The sequence below is a fragment of the Anabas testudineus genome, chromosome 13 (genome assembly GCF_900324465.2).
Source record: "Anabas testudineus chromosome 13, fAnaTes1.2, whole genome shotgun sequence".
NCBI classification, from domain to species: Eukaryota; Metazoa; Chordata; class Actinopteri; order Anabantiformes; family Anabantidae; genus Anabas; species Anabas testudineus.
The window spans coordinates 4,671,491-4,685,017 of record NC_046622.1 but is presented as its reverse complement, the minus strand read 5'-3'; the positions used below and the strand labels follow the sequence as shown (position 1 = coordinate 4,685,017).

Genomic DNA, 13,527 nt, shown 5'->3' with positions numbered 1-13,527 from the left:
TGCACAAACTTTGGGCAGGACATCAAACTTTATGACTCATGGGACGTCTGCTCCAGAGGCGGAGCCTGGCTTAATTGGGACAAGAGTCTTTAAAGGTACAGTGTAGACCAGAGGGTCCACAAGCTGGGGCCCTCGAAGTGCTCTCTCTGGATATAGAGACATGAATTTAAATAAATAAATATGAGGCGAAATCAGATGAGATGCAGATTATGTCAACTGAAAGTTGAGCTATTTAAAATCCATGGAGAAGTTGAACAGTCAGCTTTACACATTAATTAGATATTCCAGGCAACAATTGCTGAATTAAACTATTCCTTATTTTGCTGCCAACTCCCTGAATACAACAAGGCCCCCTGCTGATCCCGTGGAGCCTGCTTAGGAAAACACTGAATTATGGCCCATGTGGAGCCCAATATGAAGAAGGGCCAGACAACTCCAATAAACAAGTTTCATCATTTGACTTTCATTTTATATCCTCAAAAATATACATGCATGTGTGTGTGAATGCAATATTTAATAAACAGGAAGTTCTGCGATTAAAGTGATTTTAGGGGTTAGTTTAAATTCTTTGCATGATTTTACTGCAGTTTTACTATTTTGAAATGTCTTTATTTATGTCTGTGTGTGTGTTTGTGTGTGTGTGTTCATGAATAAAATATAGGCCATAGGATGATGAGGCTGTTTAATAATAATTCAAAACCACTCACATCAGTATATATAATGGTACTATTTTCTCCCTCTCTCTCTCTCTCTTTTACAGTGCTCATGAAAAGTAGATCCATGCAGTTCCCACAATTGTTATGCTAATGAAGCCCCTCTTCCATTGAGAAATCATTTTGTCAAGATCCACTCTTTTCGGATACAGAGGCTGTGTTTCAAGGCTTTTTCCCATACATCCACTGAATGAATGATTATGAAGCTCTATTAAATAGCTGCAGACACTGTAAAGCCCCCATGAACAGATTAAAGAGCTTCACAGCTCTCTCTGCCAGTCACACAGACATGCTCATGTTTCTGCGCACGTTGGCTGGTTTGTTCTTTATGCTTGTTTATCCTCCTTTTCAAATTAATGTATAAATGTTGTCAACTTCTAAGCAAAATAATGTAATGTAAACTCACAGCATGCAACAGATTTAGTATTATGACGTCCTGGTGGCTATTGCATCCATCAATAATCCACCATACTTCTGCATGACTATAATATTCATATAATTGTCCTACAATAATCCAGATTTGTTCTGCTATTTATCTGAGTCCTTTAAAAAATACTAAAGTATAATTAATTGTTTGGGACTTTTTCAATGTGTGTGTGTGCAATACTTAATGTTTCTACTACAACAACCATATTTTAATGGTGGAATGAAACATTCTGTGCACACATGCAGCCTGTCGGGAGCTGTTCATTGTTCGGGTCATTTTCACATCATTGTAACGCACTCAGACACATTAAAGTGATGGACTGCAGCGTCTACAGTGCAGGGACCACCCACTCAGCCGGGTTTGGTCACTTTTGGTCGACACCTCTTCATCTTTCATCCACTGGTGACTAAAGCGGCTTCCTCTCACTGGATGCTAGTGGGATATGGTGAAAAGTCTATCTCCTAATGTCTGTTCTCACTGAATTCATCTGAATTTCATGGCGGCTGTCCCAGTTTAAAACGCTTCTGTCTGGTTATTATCGGTAGTGACGCACGGTGTTGCCACAGGCAACTGGGCAGATGAGAGCTCGAGTGCCCCCTACAGAGTTTAATGGATACTCATCATAATAAAAATAAAAGACAAACCTTCATGTTTTTCTTCTTTTCAAAAATTAAGCAGGCTGCAATAATAAAAGCTGAGCTTCATGTGAAGGTTCACTGTTTTATGATGCCCTGTTTTTCATTTTAAGGCCATAAGTGCAAAATGTTGGAATAAAACAATTCAACCTTTGTTTTGTTTAGATTGTTTTGTTTTTTAAGTAAAAGTAAAGACTTACTTGGATATTTTGTCATCATCTTGCTGCATAGCTGCAATCCAGACAGTTTTATTTATTTATTTTTTTTATGTATCCAATAATTATTCTGTTTCATAGAAACTGGGCCAGACCAGACTCTCATTCATTTCTTGTTAAATGGGCTGGAACAAAACATGACTAAATACTTTTGAGAGTAAGCTTCAAAACACACCAAAGTACAAGCTTGAACTTGCATCTGTGGAAATGTCTTCCCTCATTTTCACCATTCTTGCCCTTTCTTGTTGGGTTTCTGGGTGTTGTGCTGGTTAAGGCTTAATGCCATTAAGCTGACTATTGTGGGGTAGAAATTAGCAGCAGCCAGCCAAAGGGAGCACATTTCAGAGGAAACCTGCAGCACAGCGCTGTGCAGAGTTTGCACAGAGTAATAAATAGTGATTGTTTTTATTTGTTGATGCTGTTTTTTATATAATGCAGTATGTTGATAATATAAAAGGGAGACAGGATCTGGTCTTTTGGTTGGGCTGGTTGTTTCTATCAGTTTTGACATATCCAGATAAGAATAGATAGAAAAGGCTCTGGTTGTAATCAGCTTGTGCCTTTTGGCTCGAAAACGACAACCTCCTTTCTTAAATAACCACGATTGACACATTTTGTCCTATTTTACTAGGGAACACAAGATTTCTGCTGCTGTGTGTGTCACCAAAGCTGAGGATATTTCCTTTATGTCTGTTCTCAGTTTAGGTACATAGCTGTCACAGGATTCTACATGGTAGTGAGACAGCACAGTCACATCACTGTTTATAGCTCCTTGTTGAAATGTTCAAGAATGTATACCTGCACGCATAGAACCAGAAACCTGCAGTTAAATGAGTTAACTCTTCAAATGAATTTTGGCTTCCTCCACCTCTTGAGGCAAGTCCCAGCAGGCCATTTGTGGGACAAAACCAGACATGCCAGAGAGGGAGGGGCAACTGAACACACATAAATAATCCCTGCATCTTTTTTTCCTCTGTGATAAGTCAATTTTCTGGCAAGAGACATTTGGCAAGATGAATTTAATTAACAGCCATCTTATCTTATACATAAGCAATGCAGTAGCTCAAAACTAAAATGAAGTACAGTAAATACAATCAATAGTCTACTATTTAATAATTATATATAATTTATAACAATGACACATGATTAAAAGCAAAAGTAAAGTTCAGGTTAGATGTAATTGCAACTGAAGGCTGTAAGCCCTCTGGCAGAGGCTCACCTTGTTGAGCTGGTAGGTTGAGTCTAGTGTACAAGACATAATCGCTCTTTCCACAGCTGTTAAAGACAGACAAACATACCTTCACTGTTGCGACACTTCTCTCTGTAAACCACTTCCGGCCCTAAGTCCATTTATTGACTGAGCTATGGTTGAGAAAAGTCGGACACTGATAAACACACTTCACCCTCGCAGTTTATCAATGCACTGACTTTATTCAGTTTACTACCAATATCTTTCCAAATTGTTTCCATTCAGTTATAACTTTAATATATAAAGAAATACATTATTAAAAATAAATACAAATCTTATACAAATATACAGTGCTTATTTTGGAGTAAGTGTTTTTTTGCATTTGTGAGACAAAAACAAATTTCAAGCCATATTGTTTTATAGGCACTTAAGAGATTGACTCACTTGAATAGTAAGTTAACAAAAGCTAACAGAGATGCCAAAAGTGTAGAACTAATTTTAAAATATCAACCTACAAATTGAGTTGGGTTAAATTTAGGTAAAATATTTTTATTTTTAACCTTTGCTGATCTCTTAGATGTTGAAATTACTCTATAAGGCACTTTGAGTTCTATGATATCACATCCATTTTGCAGGTGTGTAAAGTGCTTGGTTACAGTGTAATGCCACTAAGGCATCAAGCATTTAAGGGACAAAATTCCATGTTAGACTACACATGTTTTTAGTCAGATTTTCTTCTGATATCGGGAGCGGTTGCTAGCTGAGGATGCACGGTGTTTGTGCCGGTTGAAGACTTTCAGTTCCTTGGTCTGAAAACAGTGGAACAAAGTTGAGGAATAAATCAACTTGTGTTTTAAGGCAGGCAATGAATCCCTATAAAAATCCATACTTACAGAGGGAGCATTAATAACTACACAGTCACGTGTGCCAGCATTACCTCCAACATGTTCTCGCACACCTACAAAATAGTTACAGACAGAAATGTTCATCCTTCACTGAAATGGCAGCATATTAATACTCACTCCAGTGGATCACCACTGCAAAGAGGTTTCACAAATTGCTCACAGTGCAGTTGGTGGTTGAGTCTGTCCAGTGAGAGGAGGATTTTCTGCTCTTCCAAAGAAAGGGTGGTCAACCCCTGCTGTTGGTTACGCTGCTGCATCATTGCAGACCTCTGAGTTGGAACAGTTTCCATGGCAGCTACAGTGTCTCTTTCTTCCAGTAGGCCTCCTGCATGTACATGGGACATGTGTAGGTGAGCTGCACTCTGCAAACCTAAAAGTAAGGATCAAGTCACATCAAGGGCATCTATTTCCACCCACTTCCACTTAACGTTGGTTATTTTTAATGCGTTTATTTGTAAAATAAAGCTGTGGTGTTGCTTTTCCAAAACTATGATTTGCCTGTTGTACTACTACAGTTATTAAGAATGATATTGGCCTAAAATATTATATTATTACTGTTATAAACCTTTGAGCATGTTAAGTTATTCTCAGATATACATAGATAGACATTGTTATTATACTGCTCTAGTAGTTTGTTTAAACTATAACAAAAACTGAAACACAGATATATCGTGAATTCAATACCTTCTTCTGGAAAGTCCACCTCATAAGCAGTGGAAAACGGCTTGATCGACTCTGCAGTCTGTTTTGTGGGCTGAAAAAATCAAAATAAACAAATAAAGTCATTCAAACCTTACATTAATTAAGACTAAATCTAAATGTTATGTAACATATAAAACACTGCCAAACGTCAGGGTGATAGGCATAAAGTACAGTAACTGGTAAAGCAAGTTCTAAACAAAACGCTTATTTTTTGTGAAACACTGCCAACTCAAGTCCATCCGGAAAGTCTTGTCTTGAAAATCACAAATTGTAGTCTCAGTTTTACCAACACTAAGAACAATGTGAAAAGGACTGCAAAACTGATTCAACAAGTTCAAACACACCCATTTACTGTTTAGTAATTACACAGTCACACAATCACAGTCCTCTTCCCTGCAGGGAACCTGCATGCATGTACCTGAGAGGGCTGAGGCAGTCTTATGTTTCCTAAGCCAGGAGGATGTCTGCTCTGCTCCACACAGGGTTTCCTCACAGCTCGCCCACTCTCCAGGGCCTGTCTGCTGAGCATGGCTTTGGCTGTAAGGGCATGTTTCCATATAAATCATTAAAAATAACATCAGAAGACACAACTGCATAACCGATAATGCTAGGTAGTATGTGGTGAGCCTAGGACCCTGTAGTCCTTTAAAAATTATACATAGCTAAATAGTTTCCGAATTTAGGCTACAGTAAGTGGGCAACTGCAATTATTGACTTTGTGGATAAGAGTGTGAATATGAACTATATCTGTGTAGAAATTAGGTGTTCTAAAATAAATGAAGCAAGGAGGAGACTCCCAGGTCAGGGAAAATTGAGACTCCAGACCTGAAAGCTGACAAAGCAGATTCGTTCGTGACCCATTCTGTAAATGTTGTTGCTGTTCTCCGTTTTGTTGGGGTTTTCTGTTTTTGCTTTGTGTAAATGATTGCTGCTAATATGATAATGCAAGCAAAACTGAATATTTTGTCTATTGCTCAGTCAACCTGGGACTGTTTAGTGGTGTACATACAAGCTCAATTGTAAGTAATAATATATCAAATATATTTTATTTTATCAAAATAAATGGCAACAGACAGGTAGGTGAGGTAGGAAGATTTTAAGCTTAACTAAATCTACCTATTCAGCTATTACTGTAACTTTCAGTCCCTACATATGAGATGAAGCAAACACTATGTCAGTTAAAACTTAAAATGTAAATTGTCGTATAAATGTAAAAATATATTTTACCATCCTTGGTTGATAAGGCACTGCGGACGCCGTACCACAGCTGTGAGATCTCCTCATCTGTAGGAGTGCAAGCTAAGCAGAGGCCTTTTTCAGTGAATGCCATTGCTCTTCTTCTACTGCAACTATTAGTTTCCTGATGGCCTGAGCTGGGTGTGCTGTTCGTGCTGCCCTCTGACACTGGAAATGCATACGAGGGTGGCAGTGTTGTGTACATAACAGTACTATCTGTTCTGATTCCATGATGTGTGTAAGATGATAAAAAGCCTTCTGAGTTGTCCTTGTGTAGGACCTGCTCTACAGCCAGAGCTTGTTTACAGTTGACACTAGGATGATCCATGCCATATGGAGCCTTAGTGATGTGCACCATCTTTTCTTCCATCCGAGGAGGTGGACGGGGTACCATGAGCTTCCCTTGGGTTTTGGCAATCTGACTCACCTCGGTGGCAGATTGAGGTCGTATGACAGTGCCCTTTCTAGTTCTTGAGGAAACAGGACCCACTCCCACTGCAGCAGAGCGCTCTCTGCGAGGGACCTTGGGGCCACTGGTTCTGGTGCTGCTCCGCGGTACCTTGACCTCATCTGCTTGTTCCTGGGGCAAGCTGACTTGAACCCCAACATCTGCCCATGCTTGTTTTGTAAAGTGATAACCAGAGGAGGCTGCAGGGGTCATGATGGGTCCAGGCTTGGAAGCCCCTGAGACTGTAGTGACACTTAGCTGGTGGTCCTCTGAGTTGCTCTTTGACTGAGAAAGATTGGAAGAGTTGCCTTTCAACTGGTTCATTGTGTTTTGTTCTTTGTCTTCTTTCTTCATGTGTACCTCATCAAACCAGCGTAGCTTCTTTTTGACAGTCTTGTTGGCCTCCACATCCTTTGTTTTTGCTCTTGTCAATTCAACACTATCTCTGATCTCTAAAGCTACTTGTTTTGCAAAAATTAGATGTCCTGAGCCACACACACAAGTAGTGTCATCTGATATATATTTAGACTGTTTTTTAAGAATTCCTTTAATAAATCTGACTTCACATAGTGAATGAGATGTCTCCAATGAAACAGGTAATTTTTGCACTTCGTTAGGACACTGAAAGCACTTAAGGCCGTCTGACTGAATGTTAGACAAACATGCGTGTTGCAGCAATGCTGTATTAACAGGCTTCTCAGTTTTAGACTCCGAGCTTGAAACCTTATTGAGATTGTTTATGGAAGCACTAGGATCTTTCTGGGATGACAAATACTGGTTTTCTTTTCCTGTTTGCTGAAGAGCTCCTTCTTGTGAGGCATTATGTATCGTGCTATCACTCAAGAAGATATTTGGCTTTGGGGGGGACCCGAACAAAATGTCTTTACTGTTGCCGTTTTTGGCAGGCAAAAGAATTTCTGTAGCTGATGGATGTTTTAATTGTCTGTCATCGTGGACCTTCTGTTGTCTGAGATCTAACAGAGCTTCTTGTTTCAAACATAAAGACTCATGGGCTGTGTTGCTGGGAGTAACTCTATTTGTAACAATCATATTGTCATTGGGGTCATTTTGTGGGGAGTTTCCTTCGAAGGACTCTGGGTCAGCGCTAATAATTTCACAAAAAGTTAATAAGTTGCAGTTCTGCAGAGAGGGATGGGTCATTGTTTTGGGTGTTTGGTCAGATGTGAACCCCCAAGAAGATTTTGAAACATACATCTTATTGTTAGACCCTTCAGAGTCCTCTTGTTTTTGCTGCTTAGGTTCATGTAACTTTCTTGATTGGAGTAAATTATCACCAAGAAGCATCATGGCTGAGAAAGTAAGGTCTGATGTTGGATACAGATCACTTTGCTTTCTCTGGACTGGAGTCTTCTCTGAGTCAAGCAAGAATGAAGAAAAGGAACATTGTAGAGTTTTTGTGGTGGGGTTGGGGTCCTCATTCTCTAAACTATCTTTACTTGAAAGGCTTTCAGAAGTGCAGCAATCAGACAGGTGGGTGTCCTGAAATATGGAAGAAGATGAGAGGTAATGAGTATATATTGAAATAATTTATATTTTCACAGAAGTGATATTTATTTTTCTCTCCAGAAAAGGTTTGATTAGTTTGTAACTTCATGAGACTCAAAATCAATCCACTCTGCTCTGGTTCACCATGCTCTACACAGTCAGTCGGATATTGATCATCACTTTACAATAAGTAAGAATATTACAAAACTTATTAGCAGAAATTGTGCAAATTCTCTGATTGTTTGCTCAAAAACCTTTACAAACAAATATCTCTACATCGCTGCCAGGCTGTTCTCAGTCTGACTTCACGCTGTTTGTCTGTGGTTCATGTGCAAACTTAATACAAAAAATGAATACAAAAACAAATCATCAGCCTGGCCAGTAGCACTTTCATAGTGGTGTACTTGGTGTCAATAGCATAACACTTTGTTGGGTCATTTTTAATCATCCGTCTGACTTCATACATTATACAGCAGTGACATGAGAGTAGCTTCTCAATAACACGATTAAAGTGACAACTTCAGGCTTAGTGTCAGTATGTGTGTAATATACACAGGTCAGGTGTGAGAGGGGCCTTACACAGACTTCCCATAAGAAATAGGATATTTCATATCAGTAATTTGTTGTGTTAAGTCTAGTCCAGACATCTATCAAGTTATCATGAGTTGCGAAATTTTGAGACTTTAGTCTTGTTCAAGCATAAATCAAGTCCCAAACTAAGAACCATCCCCCATGGAGGTAAACCAATTTTTTTTTTTCACAATTAAAGTATTTCTATTTGAAATTACACATTTTATAAAAAAAAAAAAAAAACATTCCACTAGGGGAGTTACAGCTTGTAATAACCAAGACTGATGTTTCTAATGTAGGGTAGGTCTCATGTCATGCTGCTGCCTCCTAGGGGTCTAGGAGTAGTATCATTTATAGACGAAAAGCCCAACATCTGAATTACCAAGAAAAATAAACTAAAGTAAACTAGTCCGGCATTTTACAATTTTAATATCTTAAATTAAATAAATAAATAACCCAAGTGGGAAATAAAACCTCTTTGTGAGACCAAAAATGTTTGCTATCTTCAGATGAAATAACCACCATACCCGAAGACTGTGTTCACGTTGCTTCTCTTGTATCTTTTCAGTTTCTTGACCATTCTTGAAGCCAGTCATACTCTGCTCTTGAAGCAGTTTAGTGTAGGCCTCAACAGCAGAGAGTGCTTGGTGGTGGGAGGATTTGGAAACTGTGGGAGGCTTAGGTGAGGGAGTGCAGCTTCACAGAAAGAAAGCATATATATATATATATAATGTATTACAAATCAAAATTCTTTAACATTTATCTGACCAAATTTTGAAACTGCAGTGACATGACAACATCATACAAATATAGTATATCCAACCTTTTTACCTGCTAATGTTAGAGTTGATGGATAAAAAAGAGGACTGCTGGGTGTATGAACTCAAGGTGCCTTGAATTTGATTGAGCGCATCTTCAATATTAGGGACATTTTTTCTAAAAGCTTAAAACCATAAAACAAAACATTCAAACAAAATGAAATGTGGCAAAACATTCTTTTCTTTGTCACTTTAAAGAGACAGTATGTCAGTACATCACCAACATTGTCTCCGTCTTTGAGAAGGAGGTAGATGGGCTCTTTGGAAGCGTTCAGTTGCATCCTGTACTCGCAGTTTGCGTTGCTGTAGGATGTTCTCTCTCAGCCTTTGTTCTTCCACATCCCACTGCTTTCGTCTTTCCTCCAGAGCCCTGGAAAAGAGCAGAGCATGCACATTTTATGATTAAACCCAGACTGGCCATGTTTTAGATACAGAAACCTGAGTCTGTACTTCAAGATATGTTTTCAACACAGTCATTAATAAATTAAAGCTACCTCTCTCTACTGGGTTCACAGAGGAAGCAAATAACGTTAACAGGGTCAAATGAAGTTCAGCGTTGTTTTTTTAAATAAGCAAAAATGGCAATTCATGTTTTAAGATTTTCAAATATTTAGACAGTGTTGAGACTAAAAGTAAATGTAGCTCAAGCGTTTAACACATTTCTGCTCAACTGAAAAAAACAAAACAAAACAGAAACTTTATTGCCTTATGTTTAGGTTCAAATACCTTAAATATATTTTATAAATATAAATACTTCATATTAGAGCAGTAAAGTTTAGAACTTCAGTGTTCTGAATAATTTACTAATTAGAGGTGTTTAAAATAATATAAGATATGCAAGTATCTGATTACTCTGCACTGTTTACACATGAATATATATATATATATAGATATATATATATTTCTTTAACAAACAAAAAATATTATTATTGTTAGGTTTGGTAGAATTAAGAATTACAGTTAAAATCTTGCATTTCTTTTTATCTGACATTATTTTAGGTTGTTTGTACAGTGTGTTAAACATTAAATCTGATCTCCTCCTGTAGCTATCGTTGCATTAACCTCTTTTTTCAAACTTTTAACCTCTCTTGATAATATGGAAACACAGATTTACTACAAAACGTTATTCATTTCTACTGTATAATGCATTTTGAACCTTGCACAATGCTGAACCCTCGCTTATAATTTCCAGGTCTAGACTGCAAATCCTACCAGCCCAATCCAAGCTCCTAAACCCACAACAGAACCACAAACACTGTCTGAGCAGTGGTTTGATCTGAGATAAGTTAGTGCTGAAATGAATGTTAAATAAAATCAGACTTATTATAAACTCACTTCCTGCGTCGGTTCGTTTCCAGTGAAAACTTTCGAGCTCGGACTTTGCATAACTTCTGCTCTTCAACCAAAAGTTGCCTCTCATCCTCCAGCCTTGAATTTCTGCAAAACAGCTAAGGAAAGCAGTTTAAAAATGACAAAAGGGTAAAAACACGTGTGTGACTTCAGACAACAGTGAACCACACAGCTGTCATTAGAGTCACGTTAGCTAATTCCCAGGTTGCCCCAACAGCAACAGGCAACATTACAAATGACATTACAGCACACATTTCTATAGCATGTTAATAAGCTGTGGAGGATACGAGTGGTAGAAGAAGTTGTCCTGAAAAACCTGCATCCTGTGCGGGTGTTGATTGTCGCTGACACCGAGCAGACACCCGGGTTCTCCTCCTAGCAAAGCTGCTAGCAGCTAACTCGGCTAACGTCAGCGGCACCGACTTATTCACCCATTTTCGGGACGAAGATAAACCTTTAAAGGAAACGATCGCATCCACATCGCAGCAGCTGCTCAACCAAATGACATCCTCTTTAGTCGTGTACCAAAGGAAGATCTAGTCCGGCTAAGTTGACGTTTAACGAGTCTGGCTGTGTGTACGGTGGCTCCGTGTTAGCAACCGAGGACGCACTTCCTTGACAACGGGGGCACGGTGGTTGTACCCGCCGTCTCCAGCAGGGGGCGCTGGGCACGCATGCTGCCTTCAGGGGTTTCTAAACGTGTCGTAAAAAAGAGTCAAATGAAACAGTGAAAACAAACATTAATGGGTTAAATGAAACAGCCAAGGTGATTGGTACAAAAGTGACTTTCAAACAATGTATGATCATTTTAAATGTTCCATTAAAGATGATAGAAAAGGCTGCCTGAAGATAGAAGATTATGCTTTTTCAATACATATCATTTGTTTATCAGTGACACAATTTAAGCTGTTGATATCACAACACTTTTTATTTTAAATGTGTGTATGGTGAATATAAAGATATGCATATAACATTAGGTTAAGTAAAATTATAAAGAAACACATTTTCACCCATGATATTTAGCTATAGCTGCATTTAGACTGTTGCATAATTTGTTAATTGAATTTTAGTGTTTAGTGTACGACTGTGTGCAGCTGCATGTTTCGATGCTCATTTTCAAACATTCATATTTATAATACCTTATATCTGCTTGAGACGTGCACTTCTCAAAAAATATATTTTCTGTGTGTGTTACCTTTGATAGCACCATGTGTTAAGAGGATTAAGGAAGATTTGCATTTTCCAGATTGTTCATGGACAAAGGGCACTTAAATTAGAATTTTTTCAGCATTTTAAACACCCAATGATGTATTAGTGGTGCTATTTCCTGCAGTCCAGACACTGACAATTACATATTTCTTTACAAAATAATCCCTTAGCCTCCTTGCTTAATTTAAGGCACAACCAGTTAGGTCAGTGCATGTTCTGCTGTGCTTAAACCCTCTATTAGTTTGATAAAGTGTTTTAATATCTTGCCTTTTGGGCTTGCAGTTATTGAAAAAGCAAGTAAATTAAATTGGGATATAAACAGTTATATCATCTCCAAAACAGGACCCAAATGTATTCAACAAATATTAATATCCTTTCTTACGGAGCATGTTAGAAAACCGCCCACTAGGCGTGCAAACGCAGCACCGTGGGTATTAAGACCCAAGGCTGGACGCAGGGTGAGAGTCAGCCTGACAGGTGGACGAGAGGCTGGCATGATTTGTGTGTACGTGATGTGCATTTGGTTGCTGCTGGATATATTTTTAGGTCATAATCACTTAATAAAGTGAAGGTGAAGTCATTTGGTGGACCGGTGTTTAAGGTAAGTGAATCAATTTGCTCGATTGTAAATACATTTTTTAAACCACATATTGAAGATAATACAATTCCTTGCCTTATTTCCAGAAAACAATGGAGAAATTTGAATGCTTTTAAAGAAAAACTTCAGGCCCATGATATTGCTAAAATGGCCAACAGTGTTGGAAACAGAATTTACTGAATATTTTTCCCACTTACTACTAATGTGTGTTGGTGTCACATACTGATGCATTCAGCTCATCTCATAATTGCAGGACACTCTCATCAATCACACGGTGCATCTTGATGATTGGATTTTATGTGTCAAGTCATTTTTATTTCACAGTTATCAGTGATCCAGCACTTTATCTGAGTCACATCTCACTTGCCTGTCCTGAAGAAAGCAGCACAACAGATACAATAATAGACATTCCCAGAAATTCAGGCAGGTAAATCATCATTCACCATCACACCCATACTATTTAAATTGGGATATTCTGACCTTTGCTGGCCGAACTGCACAAGAATTTTAACTTCATTTTGTCTTAGCTAACTTGATACCAAAAACAAATAATTTTTACATTCATTCTGTATCTGCTCATAAGATTGCTCAGTTATGTAAAATCTTGTTCACTCTAATTATGATTGAATCAAGGGACATTGTCCACGTGTATCATCTGTGCTGACACAATTAATTCATGACATAACCACATTATTTAAATTTACTAGTTTAGTATTATTAAAATTACTAAAGAGAAAGTAGATTTATTAGTTTTATGATTACACAAAATATAATTAGTATTAAAAATCTGAATAAAGTTAACATAATGCACGAACCAGTAAAAAAAGCTTGTCAAACACTGATCGCAGTTTTTCATAATATTACAGAAATGCAAAACTATCAGACAGAGGCTGGATAGATGGATGAAGAGTGTTGGGCAATAAAATAAAGGAGAACAGATGATCAGCCTATGGGTGGTGTCACACATGTAGTGTGAGTTATGATTCAGCTGAGACCAGGTGTCCAT

General features: G+C 38.1%; 1 protein-coding gene across 2 annotated transcripts; it reads right to left on the bottom strand.

Annotated features, from left to right (window-relative positions):
- Positions 1-3,135: 3,135 nt before the first annotated feature.
- On the bottom strand, positions 3,136-11,300 carry cep126 (centrosomal protein 126). 2 transcript variants are annotated; one of them, XM_026363762.1, is made up of 11 exons: positions 11,002-11,300; positions 10,700-10,801; positions 9,589-9,734; positions 9,378-9,489; positions 9,074-9,242; positions 6,014-7,970; positions 5,205-5,323; positions 4,769-4,838; positions 4,245-4,454; positions 4,073-4,137; positions 3,136-3,988 (listed from the first exon to the last, which is right to left on the bottom strand). In XM_026363762.1, the coding sequence occupies exons 1-11, from the start codon at positions 11,034-11,036 to the stop codon at positions 3,905-3,907; spliced, it is 3,069 nt and encodes a 1,022-aa protein (XP_026219547.1). In that variant the 5' UTR covers positions 11,037-11,300; the 3' UTR covers positions 3,136-3,904. The 2 variants fall into 2 exon arrangements, with proteins under 2 accessions (XP_026219547.1, XP_026219555.1); XM_026363770.1 differs by having other exon boundaries at positions 4,245-4,409.
- Positions 11,301-13,527: the final 2,227 nt, after the last annotated feature.